The sequence below is a fragment of the Stigmatopora nigra genome, chromosome 10, assembly GCF_051989575.1.
Source record: "Stigmatopora nigra isolate UIUO_SnigA chromosome 10, RoL_Snig_1.1, whole genome shotgun sequence".
Classification (NCBI taxonomy): domain Eukaryota; kingdom Metazoa; phylum Chordata; class Actinopteri; order Syngnathiformes; family Syngnathidae; genus Stigmatopora; species Stigmatopora nigra.
This window is the reverse complement of record NC_135517.1, coordinates 13,505,763-13,530,078: the sequence shown is the minus strand read 5'-3', so window position 1 is coordinate 13,530,078 and position 24,316 is coordinate 13,505,763. Positions and strand designations below refer to the sequence as shown.

General features: G+C 41.2%; 5 protein-coding genes across 14 annotated transcripts; 3 read left to right on the top strand and 2 right to left on the bottom strand.

Annotated features, from left to right (window-relative positions):
• Window positions 1-820: 820 nt before the first annotated feature.
• rpusd4 (RNA pseudouridine synthase D4) lies at window positions 821-3,162 on the bottom strand. 2 transcript variants are annotated; one of them, XM_077727166.1, is made up of 6 exons: window positions 2,638-3,162; window positions 2,226-2,433; window positions 1,604-1,697; window positions 1,379-1,529; window positions 1,206-1,246; window positions 821-1,144 (listed from the first exon to the last, which is right to left on the bottom strand). In XM_077727166.1, exons 1-6 carry the CDS (start codon window positions 3,047-3,049, stop codon window positions 920-922), a joined length of 1,131 nt encoding a protein of 376 aa, XP_077583292.1. In that variant the 5' UTR covers window positions 3,050-3,162; the 3' UTR covers window positions 821-919. The 2 variants fall into 2 exon arrangements, with proteins under 2 accessions (XP_077583292.1, XP_077583291.1); XM_077727165.1 differs by having other exon boundaries at window positions 1,206-1,303; window positions 2,638-3,160.
• Window positions 3,163-3,645: 483 nt separating this feature from the next.
• Window positions 3,646-6,648, top strand: LOC144202989 (WD repeat-containing protein 82-like). Of its 2 annotated transcripts, XM_077726152.1 has the most exons (9): window positions 3,646-4,010; window positions 4,591-4,691; window positions 4,853-4,919; window positions 5,049-5,148; window positions 5,295-5,411; window positions 5,493-5,648; window positions 5,736-5,805; window positions 5,897-6,039; window positions 6,307-6,645. In XM_077726152.1, the coding sequence occupies exons 1-9, from the start codon at window positions 3,850-3,852 to the stop codon at window positions 6,337-6,339; spliced, it is 948 nt and encodes a 315-aa protein (XP_077582278.1). In that variant the 5' UTR covers window positions 3,646-3,849; the 3' UTR covers window positions 6,340-6,645. The 2 variants fall into 2 exon arrangements, with proteins under 2 accessions (XP_077582278.1, XP_077582277.1); XM_077726151.1 differs by having other exon boundaries at window positions 5,493-5,805; window positions 6,307-6,648.
• Window positions 6,649-7,574: 926 nt separating this feature from the next.
• On the top strand, window positions 7,575-11,601 carry LOC144202990 (twinfilin-2-like). Of its 3 annotated transcripts, XM_077726153.1 has the most exons (11): window positions 7,575-7,642; window positions 8,646-8,723; window positions 8,805-8,983; window positions 9,515-9,610; window positions 9,687-9,791; window positions 9,875-9,889; window positions 9,983-10,018; window positions 10,163-10,282; window positions 10,354-10,504; window positions 10,816-10,937; window positions 11,343-11,601. In XM_077726153.1, exons 1-11 carry the CDS (start codon window positions 7,618-7,620, stop codon window positions 11,508-11,510), a joined length of 1,095 nt encoding a protein of 364 aa, XP_077582279.1. In that variant the 5' UTR covers window positions 7,575-7,617; the 3' UTR covers window positions 11,511-11,601. The 3 variants fall into 3 exon arrangements, with proteins under 3 accessions (XP_077582279.1, XP_077582280.1, XP_077582281.1); XM_077726154.1 differs by lacking the exon at window positions 9,875-9,889; XM_077726155.1 differs by lacking the exons at window positions 9,875-9,889; window positions 9,983-10,018.
• A 1,290-nt stretch (window positions 11,602-12,891) lies between these two features.
• Window positions 12,892-17,598, top strand: adnpa (activity-dependent neuroprotector homeobox a). Of its 5 annotated transcripts, none has more exons than XM_077726814.1 (6): window positions 12,895-13,424; window positions 14,033-14,147; window positions 14,245-14,337; window positions 14,415-16,678; window positions 16,733-16,790; window positions 16,845-17,598. In XM_077726814.1, the coding sequence occupies exons 2-6, from the start codon at window positions 14,040-14,042 to the stop codon at window positions 17,061-17,063; spliced, it is 2,742 nt and encodes a 913-aa protein (XP_077582940.1). In that variant the 5' UTR covers window positions 12,895-13,424; window positions 14,033-14,039; the 3' UTR covers window positions 17,064-17,598. The 5 variants fall into 5 exon arrangements, with proteins under 5 accessions (XP_077582937.1, XP_077582936.1, XP_077582940.1 ...); XM_077726813.1 differs by having other exon boundaries at window positions 16,733-16,808; XM_077726811.1 differs by having other exon boundaries at window positions 12,892-13,391; window positions 14,415-16,808.
• Window positions 17,599-19,536: 1,938 nt separating this feature from the next.
• On the bottom strand, window positions 19,537-22,827 carry gata1a (GATA binding protein 1a). Of its 2 annotated transcripts, none has more exons than XM_077726555.1 (6): window positions 22,725-22,827; window positions 21,618-21,836; window positions 21,056-21,541; window positions 20,235-20,380; window positions 20,025-20,150; window positions 19,537-19,958 (listed from the first exon to the last, which is right to left on the bottom strand). In XM_077726555.1, the coding sequence occupies exons 2-6, from the start codon at window positions 21,829-21,831 to the stop codon at window positions 19,674-19,676; spliced, it is 1,257 nt and encodes a 418-aa protein (XP_077582681.1). In that variant the 5' UTR covers window positions 21,832-21,836; window positions 22,725-22,827; the 3' UTR covers window positions 19,537-19,673. The 2 variants fall into 2 exon arrangements, with proteins under 2 accessions (XP_077582681.1, XP_077582683.1); XM_077726557.1 differs by having other exon boundaries at window positions 21,618-21,848; window positions 22,725-22,773.
• Between the last annotated feature and the right edge of the window lie 1,489 nt (window positions 22,828-24,316).

Here is a 24,316-nt window from a genome sequence, read left to right as displayed (position 1 = left end):
TCTGCTATTAGTTGTTTACATGTGTCTTTTATTTCTTGGCAGTGGTCAAAGTTTACTAGGAAAAAATGGTCGAGTTATTTATGACAGGCACAACAAGTCATGCAAACAACCACATGGAGGTTTTTTTTTATTTCATATATTCAAAAGGTAAATAAAACCTCTCTGTAACCATTAAAAGACAAAAAAATGCAATTAAAGATATCTTTAGTTATCATGAATTAATTTATTCATCTTTTGAATTTTAGCCTATACCTTTTTGTCCAATATTCAAAATATATAACTCTGATTTCACTCAGTTGGGAAACAAAATTTTCATTTAGAGTAAAACCAATTCATGTGCATTAGTGAATTTTACACATCATCAAAGAAAATCATCTTTAATTATCCCTAACTTTAAATTAATGTCTAAGAAATATTCTGTTTGGATGATTGTGAATTGTTCAGGTATATTCGAGGCGTTTTCACTTTTACTGCATTCAAGACTCAAATCTGTTTTGAGGGGAAAAAAAACTGTTCCAGTTTCAAGTATTTTTAAGATGGGGGTATTTAATCGTTTACGTTAACCTCTTGTTTTGCTACCAAGCCAACCTCCTCGCAAGTCCACTGCCCCCCTTTTTTTGTATTGTGTTGATATAAGGATAACCTCGTGCCTGTTTTCAAAGCGTTTGATCTGAGCTGTCTCGAGGTAAAAGCACTACGTTTGCAGTCTTTCTCAGGTCGAACGTTATTGACGGAGATTCATAAACATGTTCAACATCTTTGTGTACAGATGATTAAATACAAATGGACAGGCCTGCATTGGGAATTACATATTGCACCATTTAAGATTTGATGCCTCAAAATCAACCATACACGTTGAGTCACATTTATTTAAATTAGTCTGTATGATATCAAATCCAAAATACTATAAGGGTCACACTCAAACAATATCAGAAGATGGTGTATTGTCATCTTTTCCCCGAGGAAAAGTTAATTTCAACCGAGTGAGTGTTTGTGTAAAGAACTTGGGTAACGGGCAAACCACGCTGATAGTCCCGCGGCCAACTCCGGGCAGCGTCAGCTGACGGGCATGCAAGTGAAGCGGAAGATGGCGGGTCTTGCTCTGTTCCAGGCCGAGCTTTGCCAGCACACGGTCTGGTAATTTCTGTCGGGAAAATCTCCGTTATGAATAGCTGCAACATATATTGTGAGTTTGAAATGCCTACCTGTGGTGCCAGTTTGTCTGGGTGTGAATACTTATGGTCTCCTAAAATGAAGCACGACATGGCGAAGGCCATATGAACCCTCATCTGATGTTTCACTGCTATAGAATCAAATCAGTCTTTTATATAATTTGGATATTTATATTATTGCGTAAACCATTATAACGGCATCTTACCAGTAAGAGGCTCCAGTTCAACCAGGCTACATCCGCCATGACTGTCCAGGACTTTGTACTTTGTGGCGGCAGGAAGGGATTGGCGATTAGCTCGGACTTTTGTTAGTCCATCACCCAGGTTGTTCATTCTGTAAATGGGGCTTAAAGCCATCTGTAGATTTTAGAAAGAAGCAGCAACAGTGGGTAAAATGATTCGTGAGATAACATTATCAGGCGGTTGGTTACCTTGTAGTGAGGCTTAGAACCGGCGACCGCTCTCTCAATGATGGGAATGTCAATCATGCCTTCAGGTGGCACTGGTACGCCCACGGTCACAAGCCTATGGACATGGTTTCACGTTAGTCTTAGTTCCATTTTGTTCATAAGTCCAGACACAAATGCGTTCTATTCACATTCTTGTGGGCAATACCAGAAGACAGCCAAATACTGTAATACCTTGAGATACGAGCTTAATGTTATCCAGGACTGAGCTTGTATGTCTTTTTACTCGTATCTTTAACTTTTGCCATAGAAATGAACTAAATACAAATTAATTAATTCCCACCCTGTGAAAAAACACCAAAAAACTGAACATTACAATGGAAAAACATTGGTATTGGTTCTATTTACCATCTACTAACATAATAACACAACTATCTAGTGGTTATGATGTTCAATATTAAAATGAGACATTTTTCCGTACTATGTAGAGTGGAGAGAGAGTGTAATGTGCCCGTAACAATACCCAACTTTAAATTTAATTTAAATGAATTTAGATTATGATACACACTTTAAAAATAAGTTCAAATTTTATCTTACACTAAACTGGTATCTCAAATTTCTCGTATGTTGGGGCACAAAAACTTACCAGTACTTTCTTTGCACTTGATGACTTTTATTGAGTTCCAGTACGTGTTCCACCGCTTCTTGGCTCCTTCCCAAAAGGAGAGCACCCGTCATCTCTTTCTCCAGGCCCAGGCAGGGCAGCAGCTCAGAGTTGGATCTGACTTTCATTCCATCCATCATTTTGGAGAGCACGGGAAGCACGGAGGATATGGACGTGACCCCAGTGGAATCTGACAAAATAAAAAGCGGCCAAAGATAAAACGTAAAAAAAAATGGATTAAACATACATACTCTTACACAAGTCCCTGCTTAGTACTTTCATCATTTTAATTTGAGTACTTTCATAATTTATAGTAATTGATTAATGTAAAAGAGCAGTGGAATCAGGTGATTAAAACGATATATTAAGATATAGTTTGGACATATTTGTTTACCTTTCACAGGAAGCCCATACGGTTTGTTGATGATGACCACATGCTGATCCTGATACAGCACACTTTTTCTCAGCTGCTTAGCCAACACATTAGGATGAACATTTTGAAGCTGCAGACTAAAGCGTTTTAAGTCCATTATCCTCTTTTGTTGGTCAGTCATAGGGAGTTCCGCTGCCCTGGTAATGGCATTGGACTTCTCTTGTCGGAGCTTTCGGGCCAAGTCAATGGCACGAAGGGGACTTTTATCCCCTTTCCCGGGATCTGGAGCTTGCTTCATGGCTGTGGTCTGACTTCGGCTGGGGCAAACAAACCACGTCCCTGAACACCGGTGGCATTTTGTCCGCGTTTTTTTCAGAGGTCTGAGAAAGAAATTCCAGTTGACAGTCAATCGATTTCTAGCACATTGGTTCATATTGCTGATGCGAGTTTAAAGAGAATTAGGGGCAATGTCATGCCACCTCTGTATGGCACACGCGTGTGTTGCAATAAATACTTCCGGGTAGTCCTGACAAAAATAAATCCGGGTATGGCTTGCAAACACAACGAAGACTATGTTGACCACTTGTTTATTTCGTGCTGATTTATTATTTATTCATTACTTATCATTATTATTTATGTAATACTTATTATATTAGTATTTTTGATACTGTATTTGTTTGTTGTTGTTATTTGTACACTTTGTGGTGAAGCTTTAAATTATACTGGTTATACTTGTATAATAACAATAAAAACAGATGTCTGAAAGGGGCGGGGCAGCGACCCTAGTGAGGATAAAGCGGTTCAGAAAATGAATACATTCATTTTTGGGGGAATCAGCAATCGAATTTTAATATCAATTAGGACCCAAAAATAGTAATTGTGCTTTATTTTTTTGTTTTGTTTAGGTTTTTGATGTTTCTTTGTTTCAGAAAACGAGGATACCTTCCGGAATCATGTTTTTGTGTGTGCTCGTTTTGCTTACCGTCATAGCCGTCTTTTTTTGTCCTATGTTAAAATCACCATGCGGCTGGGAAGCTCCGCCTCCTTGCCCAATCGCTTGCTACTATAATCAAACTAACTTCGTTTTAAACAGCGCACAGTATTTATTTTTTTAACAGCATCTTAAATATGCGATGTGCAACTAACTGTGCATTGATCTAATGGGGAAAATGCAATTTATGTTCATGCTTTGCCTTTTTTTAAAAATCAAGTTAGTGTAGTCGTTTTGCAAACATGAAAATCACAGACAGCGTGCTTAGGAGTTTCAGGGTTGCAAGAACATACCGCGAAAATTCGGATAAAGTCAATTGTTTGGAATACAGTCCGAATGGGGAAAACGCAATTTCAAGCAGCGACGATGACCGCATTGTTGTCTACGATATCACCCAAGGAAAGTGAGTGCATATTGGAATGTCTTATACCTTATCAATTGTTGTAGTTTTGTGTGTTTGTTGTAATTACCTTGCGTCATTACTAAAATAGTCAATAAAATAGTTATCTCATCTTATTTTCTGAAGCGCTTTATCCTCATTAGGGTTGCGGGGGGTGCTGGAGCCTATCCCAGCTGACTCCAGGCCAAAGGTGGGCAACACCCTCATTAGCCAGCCAATCACAGGGCAGGAGGAGACGGACAACCATGCACAGTCACACCCATACCTAGGGGCAATTTAGAGTGGTCAATCAGTCTATTGTGTATGTCTTTTAAATGTGGGAGGAAAATGGAACACCCAGAGGAAACCCTCATAGGCCCAGCAAAAACATGCAAGCTCAACATGGATGGACATGACCTGGATTTGAACCCAAGACCCCAAAGCTGTGAAGCCAACGCACTAACCGCTCAACCCACCGGGCCGCCCTCAAACATTTGATTTTGATGTTAAATTTTGGAAAAGTTACGCAGTTATTTTCACTGATGGTGGTTGCATGAAGTGGCCCATTTTGGCGGTGTTTAATTTTGCAATCATTCCCTCACAGACCCATTGACACACTTTACAGCAAGAAGTATGGAGCAGACCTGATCCGTTACACGCATGGGGATTCACAAAAAGTCATCTACAGTTCCAATAAACTGGATGGTAAATAACACTGTTGAAATCAGCCTTACCCAAAACAATAAACTTATTTATCACAATAAATAAATTGAAGAATGCTTTGAATATCTTTTAGTACAGTAATCCCTCAATTATCGCATCAAGGGATTACTGTATATTGTTTCTTTTTTTTTTTTAATTTGCAGATACAATTCGTTATCTTTCACTGACCGACTACAAGTACATCAGATATTTTCCAGGCCACACTGCAAGGTGAGTAAAGCCAACGTCTATTTCCGAGAAGCTTAATATTACCATAAAGATTCTATTCAGACTTGTGTTTTTGTTTCAGTTAGTCATTTTAAATTGTGCTGTAATTTTTCTGCTTTTGTAAATGCTCAGAGTTACGGCTCTCTCTATGTCACCTGTGGAGGATATGTTCATCTCTTGTTCACTGGATAAGACCATCCGCATTTGGGATCTACGCACTGAAAATGTACAGGTGAGTCAGCCATGAGATAAAATGGACAACATTCATTCATTTTCTGAACCGCTTATCCTCACGGGGGTCGCGGAGGGACATCTAGAAAAACTAGGTGGACTATAGAACCTTCCTTTGTAACCCAATCCTATTCTTTTGTGTTGTAGGGTTTAACTGAACCCCTTGACAGACCCATTTGTTCATTTGACCCAGATGGACTCATCTTTGCAGTTGGGGTGAACTCACAGTTCATTAAACTATATGACGTCCGGGCATTCGCTAAGGTACAACCCACACCAGTTGGACGTTTATGCTCTGAGAAGTAAAAATACATAACTACTCTCATGACTTGATTTTGTCAAAAGGGTCCATTTAATTCCTTTGAATTAAGGATGAATCGCTCGTGTGACTGGACCGGACTGAAGTTCAGTAACGATGGCAAGCAGATTCTCATCTCAACCAATGGAGGAATGATCTGCATTGTCAACGCCTTCACTGGAGATGTGATGCACAAGTTTTCTGTAGGACCCTTTCACATCTGCTACAAACCTATTGAAAATTTGGAAGGGCTGTCTTCTATTTTAACTTGTCTCATTGCTCATTTAAAGGGCTACAACAACAGTAAAGGCTTAAAGCTTGAAGCGTGTTTCACCCCTGACTCCCAATTCGTCATGATAGGTCAATGCTGAGCTTTATATTTTGACTTCTCTCGACCAATGTAATATGCTTTAAAAATGATGTTAACCCAACTTCCGGTTCCCCCCCATAGGCTCAGAGGATGGGCGAGTCCACGTTTGGAGCACAGAGAACAAGATGAAGGTTGCCGTGTTAGATGGGAAACATCCTGGTCCCATCAGCGCCCTGCAGTTTAACCCCAGATACATGACATTTGCCACTGCCTGTTCCAGCATGGTGAGAATATTTGTGTTTACAATAGTTTCTAACCCCCAAGCAGCATAAACAGAACAGAATGGAGTACTACAATTTTCCTTAAATTTCTGAATAAAACCTGTTACAGTAATCCCTCGATTATCACGTCTTCACTTATCATTCATTCACTACTTACGTTTTTTCCCACTATTATTTAAGAAAAAAAAAGATAGATTTCTACGTGTATGTGTGTGCATACATAGGTACATAGGTCGCTCTAATACCTTCTTCTTTTTATCCTATCCACAGACATTTTGGCTCCCAAGTGTTGAAGACTTCTGAGGACTAATTTTTCCAAAATATGTATTTTACATGTCATGGTTGTTGACAATTTGCTGACGTCAGTAATTTATAATTGTTCTTTTTAACCTCTGGCTGATATCAGGTGAAGTCATTTTTATGGCATTTGTATTTTTTAAGTATTTTTTTACAACTTAAATCATCATGATGTGATTTGTTTTAAAATATATTTTATTTTTCTACTGTGCTGCTATAAATATTCCAAGGTTTATTGTTAAAAACAATGTTTTTTTTACTTTGTGATAATCATATGTACATTGTTGTGATTAAGATTGTTATGAAACATGAAAATATCTTACTAATGGTTTCAATAAAAGACAATTTTCTAAACATGTCCAGCATTTATTATTTATTCTTTTAAAAATTGATTTTATTGCTAAACACAATTCTAACATATCTCAAAGCCTAACTTTTTTTCCTCAATGTGACTGTGCACAATACCAGAGGTGGGAGGCTCTTCATATAAAAAATGTATGAATGCTTGGGTTATGTACTCACCAGTCAATGAATAATATACGATCCTGTCACGGGTAACCTCGCTACGACAGACATTTGTGTGTGTATGTGAGGGGGGTGCATACAAAAATGGATACACAATCTGTCCTAGCTGTTCAGTATAGTAGGAAGTTGCAAATATTCAACTTCAATTCAGGGTGACCCCCGGCTGTGGCCCGAAGACAGCTGGGATGGGCTCCAGCACCCCCTGCGATCCTAGTGAGGATAAAGTGATTCGGAAAATGAGATCCTTGGTGAAGGCAGGAATGTTATAATGGTCATATTCTTGAAATATACTCTCAATAATTTGAAGTACTTTCAATTATTGATGTCTTTGTGCACATTGTTGTGTGGTGTCACATTTCCGTGAGTTGGAATTTGAGACGCTACTGCTGCTAATGATGATTATGAAATTACGAAGCAGTGATAAATGATACCAAGTGACACAATAACAATACCTGGTCTTACCTGTGGGTTGCCAAGTCGGCACGCTGGTGGGGCGGCATTGGCCAGTGATCCGCAGAGGTTTTTCGATCAGTGGTCAGACTTCCATATCCACTGTCAGCTCCAATATTACTCATCCGCCACCCAGTTCCGCAGATTGCATTTCAGGTGTGAAGAATCTCCAGCATCCCCCACGAGAGTTTTTGTGCGTGTGGGTCTGACAGTCTGCTATCATTGGACAGTGAGACTTCCTGAAAAGTCTGAAGAGAAAAGACAGAGAAAAGCATCAGGAGTTGCTCTTTTCAGGAAACTGGCTGAAACATGTCACACCAAACTGGAATTAACGGTATATTTGCATTTTTTTTCTCTTCATTTCAGCTTCAACTTCAGTTTTTTTAACCCACACACTTCTATTTGAGCTCTACCATTGCATCAAATTTAATTTCACTTTATTTTGCATGTGCTGTAGGTTCTGTCTTCTTCTAAAGATCTATGTAAAAAAAAAAAATATATATATATATATATATATATATATATATATATATATATATATATATATATATATATATATATATATATATATATATATATATATATATATACATACATACATCTTTAAATATATATACATACATCTTTAAATATTACCCCTTGCTTAGTTGACTTCCAACCTGCTCTGGATGTAATTAAGTATTACAGTATTATAAATGTTGGATAATTACTGTATATTCATCATTTTAAGTGGTTTGCATTTATAGTATAATGGAATAATATGGGATTGATAACAAGATTACATAGTTGGCCTGAGGCACACTTCTCTCACCTTTCTCACCTGATCATACATCATTCATAAGATCGCTGTGTTTGGTAACCATGGTGATATGTAACATTTATTTCCACATGTACTTTTCAGCACCAATTATATGGGGTTGGTAGTTTTGATCCAAAAGGTGCATTGTGCCCATTTTAAATGTGTTTTTTTCTTTATAGTTAGAACTCTCAGTTTTAGATGCTTTGCCATACAACTCCCAGCTGGATCGGGTGTTCTAACTCTTAGGTCTCAGGTTCTTATGGTGTCGGCATCTTAGTAGACTAAATAGACTCTTTTATCATTTTTTTAAATTACTTTCTTTTTTTAATGCTTGGTCTAGTACAACTACTGTTCCTGTCCGACTTTTTTAAATTACATTTGCTAAAAATGTATTTATTCAAAAAGCTCAGTGACAATATGTGAAATATAAACCAGCCACTATGTTAAAATGGAGTGCTTTAGCCAGTGAAAATCATTAATGAAGAATACTTAGGAAAACAGATTTTTTTTAAATTTATTCTATGTCTGACCACTTTAGCATCATTGGAGCTTAAAGATTTCCTGGTCCAAGCAAGGGGCGGTGCTATCAGAATATTGAAAATTGTCATCCAAAATGGTAAAGACCCAATCTTTCATGTGGAAGGAATTCAAGGGTATTTGGTGACGATCTATATATATATATATTTTTTTTATATAGAAGAGTTGGTGCTAGAGTCATGCGGACAGCCAGCACAAAGCTGGGACAAGGACTACGATCACTTCCTGATACCTCTGCTAATGCCACAGCAGCCGTGCTACATCCTCTACCGGTTGGACTCCCAGAATGCATTGGGATATGAGTGGATTTTCATCGCCTGGTCCCCTGACCAGTCACCAGTATGTCCCGATGATGAACCATTGTCTTAACTCACCTTCCCCTGCGACCCTTGTGAGGATTAGCGATTCAGAACATGAATGAATGCATACAAAATATGGAAAATGAGGGTTGCTGATAGGGCTTTTAACTCTTAAAACACTCCAAAAATATAAACACATAATTTGACTATTGTCCTAATCTATAATTCCTATAAAGCGTGATGTATGGGTGTGTGAGTGTGTGTGTGTGTATATTAAGATTCTCTCGCTACATTTGTCCAAACCGTGCAACATAGAGAGTTGAATTATTTTATTGTGGCCAGAAACGGCTGTCGGATCCTAATAGATGTGATTTTTTTTAATAGCGCTACAATTGTTTTTGGCTTGTTTAAAAGTAAAAATATGTTGCGCGATTTAAAAACTGTTTCCACAAATTCTGACTTACTGATATTCGACTTACGCGGAAACTTGGGTTTTGTTCGTAAATCAAAGACTCCCTGAAAGGGCATGATAGGAATGGTACACTGTAACTACAGTATTTGTACTGTGCAGGTTAGACAGAAGATGGTGTATGCTGCCACTCGCGCCACATTGAAAAAAGAGTTTGGTGGAGGTTACATCAAAGACGAGCTCTTTGGCACAGTTGAGGTTAGTGGTGGCAGAGGGGCACCTGGTGTCAACCATGAAATGGACGTTCTTGATCGACTATTGTCTACATCTGCAGGATGACGTGTGCTTCCAGGGCTACCTCCGCCATGTGACCTCCTGCTCTTCTCCAGCGCCTCTCACAGCAGCTGAACAAGAACTACAACGGATTCGAGTCACAGAGGTGAAGTCGGAGAGAAAATGATCTGATTTTGAGGTGGAATTGTAAGGCAACTTACTTAGCATGCATGTTTCTTTGCTCTGCAGGATAAGGTTGTATGGGTAAGTTGCCTATACAACTGCTTTATTTCCTTATTTTGTATTTGTGAGGGAAGCAATTATGAGTTGTACGAACTTTACAATTCTTTCCCACAGGATGAGCGTAGACGAATTGGGATTCCACGTGCAAGAGTATGTAACAACATTTACAATGTCTTTCCTATATGTTAAATTTTGTATACCTGATTGAGGGAGGACTTTTTTTAGTTACGTCTCTCTTGATCTCACCATTGCTTTATACTGTATACACTTTTTATGTCGGGTCTCGTGGGTTAGGTTCCAGTGGAGTTCGGTATCGACAAAAAAGTCTCTCGGGGTCTCGCATTCCCATTACAAGAAGAGGCCAAGCAGGCACTGGAGCAGTTAAAGCGGAAACACATCAACTACATCCAACTAGTGAGCTTTAATTAAAGTGTTTGGTCAAATGATGCGGCCACCGTAAATAGCTTGCCTGTTTTGGATTGCAGAGGTTGGATGTGGAGAAAGAGACCATCGAGCTGGTACACACCAAGCCAACAGAGACCCATGAACTCCCATATAGGATCCCCACAGATTGCCCTAGATACCACTTTTTCATCTTCAAGCACTCCCACCAGGGCCGCATTCAAGAGTCTTTAGGTCAGTGATACTGTATACACCGATCCATCCTAACATTTGCATAAGAAATGAACAAAAGTTCTCAAAGAGTTACTACCTACTAGTACTTGTCACATGCAGCCTGCTTGAAAGCACTAAACCGACCAAACCTCCCTCCCTCAACTAACCTAAGTGCACGGTTAATTAATGAGCCCTGAAACAAAAACTACAACCACTTTTATAAATGCATTTGGAAATTGATACTTCAGAGATTTTGCTATCAGTAGCAAGTTATTGCAAATAAGCATTCTTAACAACACATGATATAGGCTCTGATATGTTTTTACTTTCAGTGTTCATATATTCAATGCCTGGGTACACCTGCAGCATAAAAGAGCGAATGTTGTACTCCAGCTGCAAAAACAGGCTCCTTGAGGAAGTGGAGAAAGATTACCAGCTGGAAGTGACCAAAAAGGTAGAGAGCTTACAAAACAATAAATCCCTGTATGTAAATCTGGAGTAGAAATCTGACTGGTTAAAGACAAAAGTAACTCCAACCAGTGTTACTGATTACTTCAGAGAGTCTCATTTCATCTCATTTTCTGAATTGCTTGATCCTCACTAGGGTCGCGGGGGGTGCTGGAGCCAATCTCAGCTGACTTTAGGCCAGAGGTGGGGGACACCCTGAATTGGTAGCCAGCCAATCCCAGGGCACAAGGACACAAACAACCATTCACACACACACACACACACACACACACACACACACACACTCATACCTAAGGGGAAATTTAGAGTGTCCAATGAGCCGACCAAATCCTTTCTAAATATATTAAAAAGTAATAAATAAAAATAGCAGTGTTCTTCAACCCTTGTGCAGATGGAGATAGATAGCGGTGACAGCCTGACAGAGGACTTTTTGTACGAGGAAGTCCACCCGATGGAGCACACCTTGAAGCAAGCATTTGCCAAGCCCCGTGGACCAGGTGGCAAGAGGGGCAACAAACGTCTTATCAAGGGTGCTGGAGATAACGGCGATGAAGTTTAGATACGCGCAAATATTCAGTTGACAATTCACTAGAAAGAGCAACATTTTTAAACAAAAACACTAATTTGGGGGGGGGGGGGTTGTAGATGAATGTCTGGCGATCTTTATCACTCAATAATTATACAGATAAACTATTGTTGGGGAATGTTTTTTGACCTATTTGGTGGTGATGATTTATATATCCCATAATCAAATTGTCAGGGTTAAACAAAGTATAACAAAGTATATGTCTTAGTCAAAGTAACAAGAATGTCCTTTCCAATAAAATATGCTTCTTATCCCACAGTGAATGTGTATACTTGTTATAAATACATAATATATGTCCTCCATTATGTAAATTCTATGAATCATACCGCCACCAGCGGGAATTAAGCTCGCACCACGAGTTAGACCAGTACACACATAAAAACAATATTTCTTAGAAAACTATCATTCATCAATTCATTTCCCAAATCGCTCACCTTCACAAGGGCAGCAGAGGGTGCTGGAGCCTATCCTAGCTGGGCACCAGGTGGATGACACCCTGAATTAGTGGCCAGCCAATGACAGAGCACAAGGAGACAGACTTACCTAGGGACAAATTGTGTTTTTAGGAGGAAACATGGAGAAAAGCCACAAAAGCCCAGGTTGAACATGCAAACTGCACTCCATCCCTGTTAAATATTTTTCATGGTGTCACTTGAGGGTCTGCTACACTTTGTGTCGACATTTCATACTCAAACCCCATGCTGTGTGCAAAGCGCACATATTCAGTGCAAACAAATCCTACACCACCGAGCAAATGTTCCCTGCGCACACTCTCAAAAAGAGAGTGCCACTGAACCCTAGTGGTGTGGAAGTGCAATTGCATTTTATTCTTGGACAGTAAAAAACATCTAACTAAAAAAAAATAAAAAAGCATGTTCCCCGAGGTCAAACGCGCCCCACAGACGTAGCACCCCCCCCCCCTCCAGAAGCCACGCCCCACTATTTGAAAAGCACTGTGTAAGTAAACATGCATTAGGTTTTTCTCTATGCTCTGCATATATGATGATATATGATTTATATTAAAAAAAACAATTAAGAGCAATAATTAATTAAACTTATTCACTTCCAATTTGTATAGTATTCAGAGAATGTGTTGTGGTAGTTAGTAAAAGACTTCAGAACCTACAGATGTTGATAGACACCCTGTCCATTTTCAACATCTATACCCGTCAATGGCAAACGATTAAAAAAACATCTTTTGCCCAAATCGAAAATGTGTGTCGATCTAATGGGGAGATGTTGCCGTGTGACCCACTTGTGGTTCCCAACCCACTAAAAGAGAAACCCATAGGTTGTTCCCATTTTTGCTTTTAGTTCATTAGCAGTCAATCAAAACATAATGTACACATATTGCTTAAGTTGTGTGTCTCTCGATACAAATCCCTGAGACGCCAAAACCAGTAACTAAAGCAATTTAAAAGATGAAATTCAACACTAGCGAGGGAGTAAGCTGCCTGTTACGACTTCCGTCACCCTCAGCCCTAATCGCCATTTTGGATTCGAACTCGAGTTGGCTTAGTTTGCCGTGTTGCCTTTGCGCAGCCAGGCTAGAGTCTTTCATTTATCACACTGGGCACTGGGTGGTGCTGAATGAGTCTTTGCGGGGGACGTCGGCTTCCACGGGCCACCATTCCCTGCATCTTCTTTTTTTATTATCGTGCCATCGTTCTCCCGTCGGTTGACTTGCTGATTAGTTAAGGCACTTGGACACCTGGTGGTGATAGTTGCAAGCGAGCTAGCTTTTGCCTGCTAGCTTTTGCCTGCTAGCCTTTGCGAGCTAGCCGTGTCTGTGCACCGGCTTTTTTAACAGGAAGTATCACAAGTCACCCCGTTTTTCAGGTCCTCGTTAATTCGGTGAGTGTATCGGAGCAACTGGTTTTCCAACAGGTGAGTAAAAAGAACACATATCGAGAATAAAAAAGACATGAGCAGCTTTGTCAAAGGGGGATGCGGTAATGCTAAAAGTGCTAACCGGATCGAGAAGAGCTAACATGGAGGCTAACATTAGACACAGATGGACGGTGGCGCACAAAGCGGGCAAATAAATATGTCTCGTGCATCCTAGACGCGATCAGCTTGCTCAAAGAAATAGACGACACGTGACGTAAAGCGATTAGAGGCACACTGATTTGGAGTGATTTGAAACGCCTTTATTGAAGCTTGCCCGCCCAAATGCAGCTGGGCCTGCCTGGCAATCCCTTGAACAGATTTTATCCTCACATGGAACTCTTTTGCAATGTTTCCCAACCTTTTTTAAGCTGCAGCATACTTTTTGCATTGAAAAAAATCTCAAGGGACATCACCATCTGAAAATCTTTTCATTTAAACCTTTTCTCATACATTAACGATAGTCATTCCCTCAAAGTTTTATCAGCAGGGGTCACATAAACCTCCAAAAATATCCCAAAATCTGATTTAATGTCACCAAAAGTTGTTGTCTCTAAAATAAAAAACTCTAAAATAAACTCTTTGTTGGTTGTTATTGTGTTCGCCAGGAGAAAGATGTATCAAATCCCAGTCAACGATTTGCCGAAACTCAGAAAAGCCAGGAAACAAGTCAAAATTGCACTGGAAGACATTGGACTGGAGTACTGCAAAGAGGCAGTAAATGTGAGTCCCCAATTCAGCAACATTTCTAATACAAGTTATTCAATTTTTATAGAGTCACTGTTGGATTTTCTTTCCTGTTTGTCTTATATTTTTGCAGGAATTCAAAGACTTCAGCCCCAGTCAGAACATTTTCAATGAGACCCTGTTCACTGACATATGTGCCTGGCATCGTGCATACTCTAAAATACAGGTAAACAAATTTCCTATCTAAACTCAAGTTCAAATGGTCACGCGATATAACGTAACTCAGTTTTTTTTTTCGTCCAGGACTATCGATCCAGGCCTTATTGCTGCAGAGAATGTCACTTTTCTTGTACAACCTACGCAGGTTACAAGAATCACTTTCGCCACACGCACAAGAAATTATTTCAGGAGAAAGTTCTTCTCAACTGTTCACACTGCACGTTTGTTGGGAGCAAGAGAACGTTGGACATTCATGTTAGGGTATTCCACAAGGACAAATTGGATCAACAGCTTTCTCGGATTAATGCCATCAAACAAAGAAAACTGGCTCCCAACATTCTGAATCTCGGTTCGCCGAGGTCTTTGTACTATTGCAAGAAATGCACCTACCGCGACAGCCTCTACAATGCTGTCAGACGACATATTTACCGTGAACATTTTAAGCAGATGGTCGCACCGTACCTGCGCTTGATTCCCAAGTCATCGGTTTCGAACGGCGTGGCTTTTAACGGAGACACCGTCCTTTGCAAACGTTGCAAATTTTCCTGTAAAACCTACGAGTCTCTGGTGCAGCACGTCATAGAGTACCACGAGCGCATCGGCGCGCAGGTGAACACCATGATCGGACACGCTAACGTCATTCCCTCCAATTTGCCGTCAATGTCCCAGAAGTCGTCGGTGCTTATCAACGGGGGGTCGTCGCTGCCAGTTAATTCCAAAGCACAACCCGTCATTGGCTACCTAAAACCCTCGGCCCCGGGTTTTAAAAGTCAGTCTGCCGGCGGAGCCAAACAACCCATCGCCAAAGCCCCGCCCAGCAACGTGTCCGACGGCAACGTGGCTGGCGTCAACACGTCCCATACGCAGAAATGGAAGATATGCACGGTGTGCAACGAGCTCTTTCCCGAGACCCTCTACAGCGCTCATTTTGAGAGTGCGCATAAAGCCAGGATAGTTTGGGCAATGGCCAAGTATATCATGAAAATCCACAACTTTACAAGCAAGTGTTTGCTCTGCAAGCGCTACCTTCCCAGCGACTCGCTGCTCAACCACCTGCTAATACACGGCATCACTTGCCCACAGTGCCACACTGCTTTCCACAGCGTTGAGAAATTGCTGGTGCACGAGCGCCAGGCTCACCTCAACGCTTTTGTCGGACCGCCCGGTTCGGCGCCGCTAACCTTTGACCTCACCATCAAACAAAATGTTCAGCTCAACATTCTCACTTTTAACATGAAAGAATCGGACGGCAAAGAGCAGTCTGGGACGCCCTCCGTTTCCGAAATGGAAGCTCAGGCGCGGGAAAGCCCGCTATCTTCGGACAGAGATGTGAATGACGTCGGCAAGAATGTGTGTCCGCTTTGTTGCACCACAATGAAAGACGACGTGGGGGGTTCTTTGGCCGTTCATCTGAGGCAGCGACATCAAGTACTACAGACGATGCATCCGGTTGAAAAGAAGATGACGTTCAAGTGCATCCACTGCTTGGGCGTGTACACCAGTAACATGGTGGCTTCCACAATTACCCTGCATCTGGTACAGTGCAGGGCGGTAGGAAGGAAGCAGTCCGGTCCAAGTTCCAAATCGGCCTCGGGAACCAGCGCGCTCAAGAGAGGGGGGCCACCGACACGCGTGGCCACCTACTCCAAGAAGATCAAACTAAGCGCAGTGCGGACGCGTCCACCGGGTCCTCTAAAGAGAACTGCTACTGGAGAACTCGCTCGAGATCATCGAGCCAATGACCCAAAAACATTACAGGCTCGGAAAAATTTCCTGGCATCCTACTTCAATCACCGACCGTACCCTTCCTCCGAAGAAGAAAGGAAATTGTCCGCCAGCCTCTGGATATGGAAAGCTGATATCGGTAAACAGTTCGCAACTATGCAAAAGGATTGCAAGACGGCATGCGAGACATCCAACACTTCCGTGCTGCTTGGATTTGACATGCAGGCTCTCAAGAATGTGAGCCACGACATGGTCTTTCAGGACATCGCTGTTAAAAGCACTTTGAAGGGCAGGCGTGCCGGACTCAAGACTGGTGTTCCAAGCATGACCAAAAATATTCAGAGTGGCTCTTCCATTGTGAAGAACATATGCACGGAACCCATCCTGATTGATTCGGACAGTGAGCCTGAAATCCAGCAGACACCCGTTGCCAAGAGAAACGGTGACGCAGATCTGCACAAGACTGAATCCCAGCAGTTGGCTAACTCGCCGCGAGTGAGTGAGAAGCTGGCACATGACTTGAAACAAACGGGTGAGGAGTCGGCGGCGACGGGCGAGAAGTCGGCGCCGTCGGGCGAGGAACCGGCGCCGTCGGGCGAGGAACCGGCGCCGTCGGGCGAGGAACCGGCGCCGTCGGGCGAGGAGACGGCGACTGACTCGGCGCCGTCGGGCGAGGAGACGGCGACTGACTCGGCGCCGACGACTGACTCGGCGCAGGCGACTGACTCGGCGCAGGCGACTGACTCGGCGCAGGCGACTGACTCGGCGCAGGCGACTGACTCGGCGCAGGCGACTGACTCGGCGCCGGCGGACGATACACCACCACCGCCGGCGGAAGACACGCCGCTGTCGGCAAAGGAAACGATTGCAGTGAGTGTGCAGCCAGCTGTCTCGACACCAACGGGTAACAAGTCACCAGGTGAATTGATTCCAACGGAGGAGTCGCCAACAAATTTGCCAGAGATAGCTGAGACACAGAAAGAAGCTGTCCAAACAGAAGAGCCATGATGGCCCAATTAACTGTCTTTGCAAGGTGAAAACAAACACGTGAGCCCTTCATAGTGTCTCGTTTGAGGTGTGCCTTGTTAGTGTCTATCAGATATTTTCCATAGTTGTCCAACAAAATGCATTTCCGTCCAAATGGGTCATTTTTCGCCACCATTTGATATATAATAACCACAATTTTCTCCAATTGAAAGAATGGCTTTGCATGCTCATTAGCTGCCATTGTTAGGCATAAGCGACCAATCCATTTGAAATGGGGAACTATCAATTCAAATGTCAGTTGCAGCTAATGAGTTAATTGGACAACAATGAAAGACTGGCCCACAAATTCACTTATTCCAGAAGCTTGATATACTGTACATACTTTATGTTCATTAATTGACCCAGTTATATGTTTGTTCATTACTTAAATATGCGGTCCCAGAGATATATATTTTTCAGCAACTATTAAACCTGTATTGAATTACCAATATTTCATTGGAAAATGTATGATTACCTACGTTCACTTTTTCAATAAAAACATTGTTTCCAAAAAACATCTAAATTTCACTTTGGAGGTTATTATTATTAATAATCAAAATAATGATTTACTTCATGTTAAAAGGCACTTTTGGTTGATAGTCGCTCAATAGATATCATATAAACAGTCCGAAATGTGCGCTGTGCCTAAATGGCGACAGCGGTTGCCATTTTGTGTCAGTGCCGACAAACGGTAAATGGAGCCCACCGGTTTCAGATGACAGTTTGTTATTAACGCCATCGACTGCGACTTTGCGAATCTAGCTCTTAAAAATGTTATCCATGGCCATATTTACAACATTTTCATCCGTTTCTTTGCAGTGTCGTTGGAATGTCACATCAGTCATCATTTCAAAACATAGCACAATAAGTACATTTTCTGAAATAAAGTTGATCTTGTCTACCTCTAGACTTAGATTTTCATACTTTTATATAAATTTGATTACTGGCCTGGTGGAGTGAGTGGTTAGCAAGTTGGCCTCGCAGCTCTAGGGTCCTGGGTTCAAAACCTGTTGAGGATAAAGCGGTTCAGAAAATGAATGAATATAATTTGCTCTTTTCTTTGTACATTACGTGCTCATGAGAGGGTGTTTTCAAATAAATATGTCATTTGTCCTATGCAGCATATTTGGCAATACACACACAACATGGGCCAAAACTGAAAAGAAGTTTTAACCTGAGAGGTTTTTGAAATACATTCATTTTTAATACATGTGTTAAATAAAGAAATTTGACTCATCATGAATGAAAAAAATGAAAACAATGATCAGTTGTTACAAAAAAAAATCAAGGTACATTCATAATAATTTAGAATATATTACTACTCAAATGGATTTCAAAAGCCGGGCTGAACAAAAAATTATCCAAGATGAAATAACCAATAACTCAGGGTTATTTTTCAACATTAAAAGGGGTTCATCAAAGGGTTAAAGCTAACAAAATGAATGCAATTTTAATATCCCCCTGCAACACAGTATTAAATGTCAAAAAAATATAGTCCTAAAGTGTTGTTTGTATGTTTGCATAGTAGCACTGGGTGACCCCCATTTACCAAGTGCAGGGAGTCAGTGAGTGTGGTGATGCCAGTAGCAGGTAGTAACTGGCCCGGGGGTCTGCACTTGTACTGATAACTAATCAGCCGTGCCCATTCATGAGTGTGTAAGCTGCTGCGCTTCTCACCATGGAAAGTACAACCAAACATTCCTATATGGCTATGGCAAGTCTTTATTTATTTTTATTTTTTTTTTAAAGCAATTTCACAAGAATAAGTCTAGAATTGTTCCTTTTTCATTTATTTATATTCACATTTGGGAGATAGAAAATGGAATACGGTTCATTGGATACAATGAGAAGTTTTTTTGTAGTAATTTTTCTGATATGGTATTGGCAAAATGAGTTATAAGTCCCTTGTAAAAATGATGGGAAACTAAGCAATTATGTCATGTTTTGAAATTGTTTCTTCATTTAAAGTGTGTTTTATTGAGGAAAAGTTCTGTTATAATTAAATATACATTTTAAATACTGGGTTACAGTACTCAATTGAGATGTGGGAAATTAGAATGAATAAATAGAATAAAAAAATAAATAGTAAAATAATAAATCAATAACTTACCTTGCCCGGACGTGTCTTTTAATATGAATTATTCATGTTTTTACTGAGAAACATGCACTTTGTGGAGTAGCACCACTAATTTGGTTATACGCAGCTGTGTACAATGACAATAACACAGCTGCGTATAATGACAATACTAAAGGCTTTTGATTTGATTTTGGTATAGTGACATCATCATGAGATTAAAAGCTGTCATGGTCTTGTCGTGATACAAATTACGGAGCCTAAAGTGTAGTACTATACGGTATAGTTAGCTTTAATTTGATCACATGACCATCAAAAATGTGGACGATTGGTTACCCATTTGACAGAAATGATACCAGAACACATGAATTCACACATTTTCTTTATTGCCTACTGCATACATGATAATGTTGGTAAACAGACCGTGACATCACAGACAAGTAACTTCACGCCGTGAACGATAGAAAAGACAAGTTTAAATCCAGTTTGCTTCTTATTTACATCACGAGCCGATTGGCTCACACTAAAGTGGGCACCATTCCCGGGTTGCAGTGGTGCGAGTACGACAACGTAGCGGGGCTGTGAATCGGCGACGGACCCGGGATCAGGTGGGGGGCGTGGCCATAAGTCAGGAGGGCGGCGGGGCCCAAGGCGAAGGGTCCGCCGCTCTCCAGGGAATGCGGCTGAGGGGCTTCGGCAAAGGCCTCCAGCATGGCCGCCTTCTTGCTTTTCTTGTTCTTGTTGGACACTTTCCTGTTGCGAGTTTGAATGCCGTCCTTTTTCATGGTGAGCGGTCGGTTGACCTGCAAGAAACGTTCCGTTTGGCCGCTTAAAAATTAAAAAAAAAAAAGCATGAAGGGATAACTCACGTTGTGGAGTTTGAAGTAAAGCCCGCAGGCGTTGCACACGGGTTCGCCGTTGGCGTTGCGTCTCCACAGTGTCGTCGTGCCGGTGTGGCAGTTGGCGCACAGGGTGCCGGCTCGCTTGCTGACAATCTGTGTGTGTGTGAGAGGGGTGAGAGTGTGTGGTTATTCTTGATTTTTGGAAGCCCACCCTATAAAAATGGCCCGCCAATGTACCAATCTCTTCTTGGGTCGGATCAGGGGTCTGTTCTGGCCGTTCATCTTGTGGTAAAGTCCGCAGGCGTTGCACAGGTAGTGGCCCGTGCCATCGCGGCGCCACAGAGGGGTCGCGGTGGCGCCGCAGTTAACACATTCTCTTGCCTCTGTTCAAATGTGTGAAAGCAGCCACATGAGATTTTTTTCTTACATCTTTAACATGATAAGAGAAGTCCTATGGGAAAGATGCTGATTAAAAATGCAAAAGTGGGATCTTGCCGGACCATCTTGCAAAATCGTGTGAAAATTTAAAATATGAAGTGGGGAGACGTCCTGTAAAATTCAGGCGAATTCACTTTATTTTTGACAGTAAATATTAGGTGTATATGACAACATTTTTAAATATAGGTTGCCAAAGTAATTGTGGGAATGCTTTGCCAAATAAAATTCATTTAATTGACTTGATACGGCCAGAGGTGGGGGACACCCTGAATCGGTGGTCAGCCAATCGCACAATGGCACAAGGAGACAAACAACCATCTTCATACATAGGGGCAATTTACAGTGTCCAATCAGCCTACCGTGCATGTCTTTGGAATGTAGGAGAAAAGCGCAGTAGCTGGAGAAAACCCACGCAGGCCTGGGGAGAACTTGCAAACTCCACACAGGTGGACCGACCTGGGTTCAAACCCAGGACTCACATTGCTAGGCTGACGCACTAATAAAGCTCCCTCATGAAATTTGTATTTGTTTTTTCCCATGAGTGCTTGAAAAGCACCGGTTAAATGACCCAAAATTAAGATCAATGGGCGTAGTGACAGTCCGATTAACTTGATTCTCACCTGGTGTGGATATTCTCATTTTGTTGCAAAGTTTTGGAGAGTACGCCGGGTTCATCCAAGCGCCGGGACTGTTGTAGTAGTTGGCCGCCGTGTATTCCTGCGGTCCCGTCAAATACGGGTTGTAAGGACTCAGCATGTGCGTGTGTGAGTGTGGCGTGTATGGGCTCGCCACAGCGGGGGTCAGATTCAAAAACCCGCCACAGGACGTCGACCCCCCCAGCGGGCTGGTGCGCTCGGACTTGAGGGCCTCACGAGGCTGAGGGCTCTCGCGGTTCTCCCCATTGGGAGACGAGTATCCGTCCCTGGAAGGGGTGAGAATTGAGGAAACCCCCGCGTACAGAGAAGTGGGGTGGGTCGTTTTGGTCAGTGGGCTGCCGGTCCAGGTGGTGTCCGGGACGTTGTAGGACGAAACCGGGGAGTGACTGGTCGACCCGTCCAGCAATTGGAGGTTGCTGAGGATACTCGGGGAGGCGAAAACCTGGCGGACTTTAAAATAGAGATAAGGTCAGGTCAGGTCAGCTTTTTGGAAATATATGGGGTGTGTTTTAGGGTCAGCACTGACTGGAGGCGTTTCTGTAGCTGGACGGTGTTCGACTCTGACTGGGGCTGGAGAAGAAACTGGACAAGTTGGTGTAGTCAGTGTCCTGGCTAGAGAAGAAGGTGTCTTCGTCTTCGCCCGGTGGCAAAAGACTAGACTCTGAGGAGAAGGCTGCCAGGGGGTCTGGGCCCAGGATGGATGAAGATACCCAGTGAGAGGGGTCGGAAGAATCTTCCATGCTGTCTGAGAGGAAAGCTGGGTTGATATTTGGTAGATCTCAGTTACCATTTTGCAAGAAAGTGACTTAACACACACATTTAGTGGGTTTAATTCTCTTTGTTCTGACCAAGTTCTCAACTGGCTTTTCTTTTTTTTTCTGAGTACAAGCAAAGCCAAAATTGGGCCTTTTTGTCGGATATTTTTTTTTTTTTACTTTAAAATGTACTCACCGGAACAAAGTTGTTATATAATAACATCAAATATAAAGGGAAATGTTACAAAATGTAATGGAGTTAGTGTGAGGATGTCAATGGACAAAAAAAATCGTATTAAGTACTGCAATAAATTGAACATATTAAATGTGGAATTTCTACAATTTGAAATTGCCTATATAAAAAAAATAGCAACTGCACAATAGCCAATGCAATAAAGAATGATTCCATAAACAACTTGTATTAAAATGCACTGATAAAAATATAAAAGTCATTCATCCATTTCCAGGCAATTGGTAGAAATGACATTGAAGGAAAAGCTTGAGTGACACATATCCATCCTTGACAATTGACAAATGATACATTGACTTTTCTTCAAACTACTACTACAAAAGTACTATTTGTCAACAATTGGCGGCCGCATCATTTTGTGTGGCCTCTAGAAAGTCAACTTTCTGTTTTAGGATCAAATTCAAATGAAGAGTATAGATGTAGTATATGAAATTTCATGATTTTCCCCCTTCTAAATCAAAAATTGTCATTTTTAATCATTTTTTCTGTTTCTAGTTAAAAAATAATTTAGTAAAATCTATTAATATAAAAAACACTAAAATAAACATTGTTTTAGATCTATAAAAAACTGAATATTCAGGGCTTTTAATCAAGTTCTTTTAGTCTGACACCCTTGAAGTAGACCTACCTTGCGTGGTGTAACTGTCAAGGGAGTTGAGCCTCAAAGTGGTCTTTGACTGACCTTGACTGAAGAAGAAGAAAAAAAGTTTCTCCAACCAGCCCTAACGTCGAGGGCCCACAATGCGTGGGAGGGCCTGGGGACAACTTTCACAGAGACACACCTCCCTCCCCAAAAAACTCCCCAAAATTACTTTAAAAAAACAATATACCTTCAAATTGCAATCTTACGGATCACCAAACCCATTCATTTGGAGTCGTAACTTAATGTACTAAAAATTGAGCATTAGGCATCACCCAAAAAATACACATAACACCTGCACTGGGTGTTGGACAGACAAAAAAAAACAAATATAAGCACAAAGAGTGATTTTTGTAACTTGTTGATGCAAAGCACCGTCCCCGTGAGATACGGTCTGATACCACGCGGGTTTGGATGCGTACAGATCCAGACTGTGGCGGCCATTTGATAGTCAAAGTAGTACCTTCACTCTCTTTGTTCATTTATAGTTTTCAGGGAAATCAGGGAGAGAAGACAAGTTTACGCTAAGTGTGGTAATTTTAGTTGTGTGGTCGCGGGGTAGAACGCAAATTAGAATATATATGAATTGAATTTGGTTTACAGGAGCAGCTTTGAAAACATTACTCTTACGTTAAATACATTAAATAGAGGCAATGTGGACTTAGAAATTGTATTTTTTTTCCCTCTAAGTTTTGAGAAATGAACATGACACCTGTATATGTTAATATACAAATGTTTGGTGACTCTGTTCCTAAAATATTGAGACAAACATTGAAAAAAAAAAGTTGCCTCACTTCTGTTTTTCCCGACTTTTGAAAACTACACTCAGGTGTTTGAAATCCAAGTATAATTGGGGAAGTCATCATTGTTTAGAATTCTTCAAATTTCCACTAAAAAAAGTGCCTTTCAAAAGTCTTTTATTATTATTTCTATTACTATTATTATTACTACAATATTTTGGAAGATACATTGAATTGAATTTGATGCTTTTATTGTCACTACACAATTCTAATGACATTTAAAGCTTCACCACAAGCTGCACAAAGAATAACAACAAACAAACAAATAATCAATAAATAAGTAGTCAACATAAGTCATCAACAATATACATTTGAAGTGAAGGTTTTTAGGGTCATTGATAATTTGGAGACTAAAATGAGTTATTTCTCATGATGATATTTGTTAGATTCACATACATTTTAACAACATTCTCATTATTTGCACTATGAAAGTTGACCCTCCACTTTGGCTTCGGGGCTATACACCCTATTGGGGTAGCCTGCGAGGGCAGGGGTGTGTGTGTGTGTGTGTGTGTGTGTGTGTGTGTGTGTGTGTGTGTCAACGAGATGACAACAACTGGGCAGGGATGTGGCTTTTGCTTCTCTGCGAGTGTGCTGCTCCGCTCAGATAAGTGCTATCAAGATGGAAGGAGGAGGCCAGGAATTAAACACTGTCACCCACAAACAAACCATCACATCACAGACTATATACAAACACATACCATACCGTAACAGCAGGGCTTTGGCTACTACTACGTGTATGCCACTCACGTTGCCAGACTCAAAAAACGCGGGAGCGGA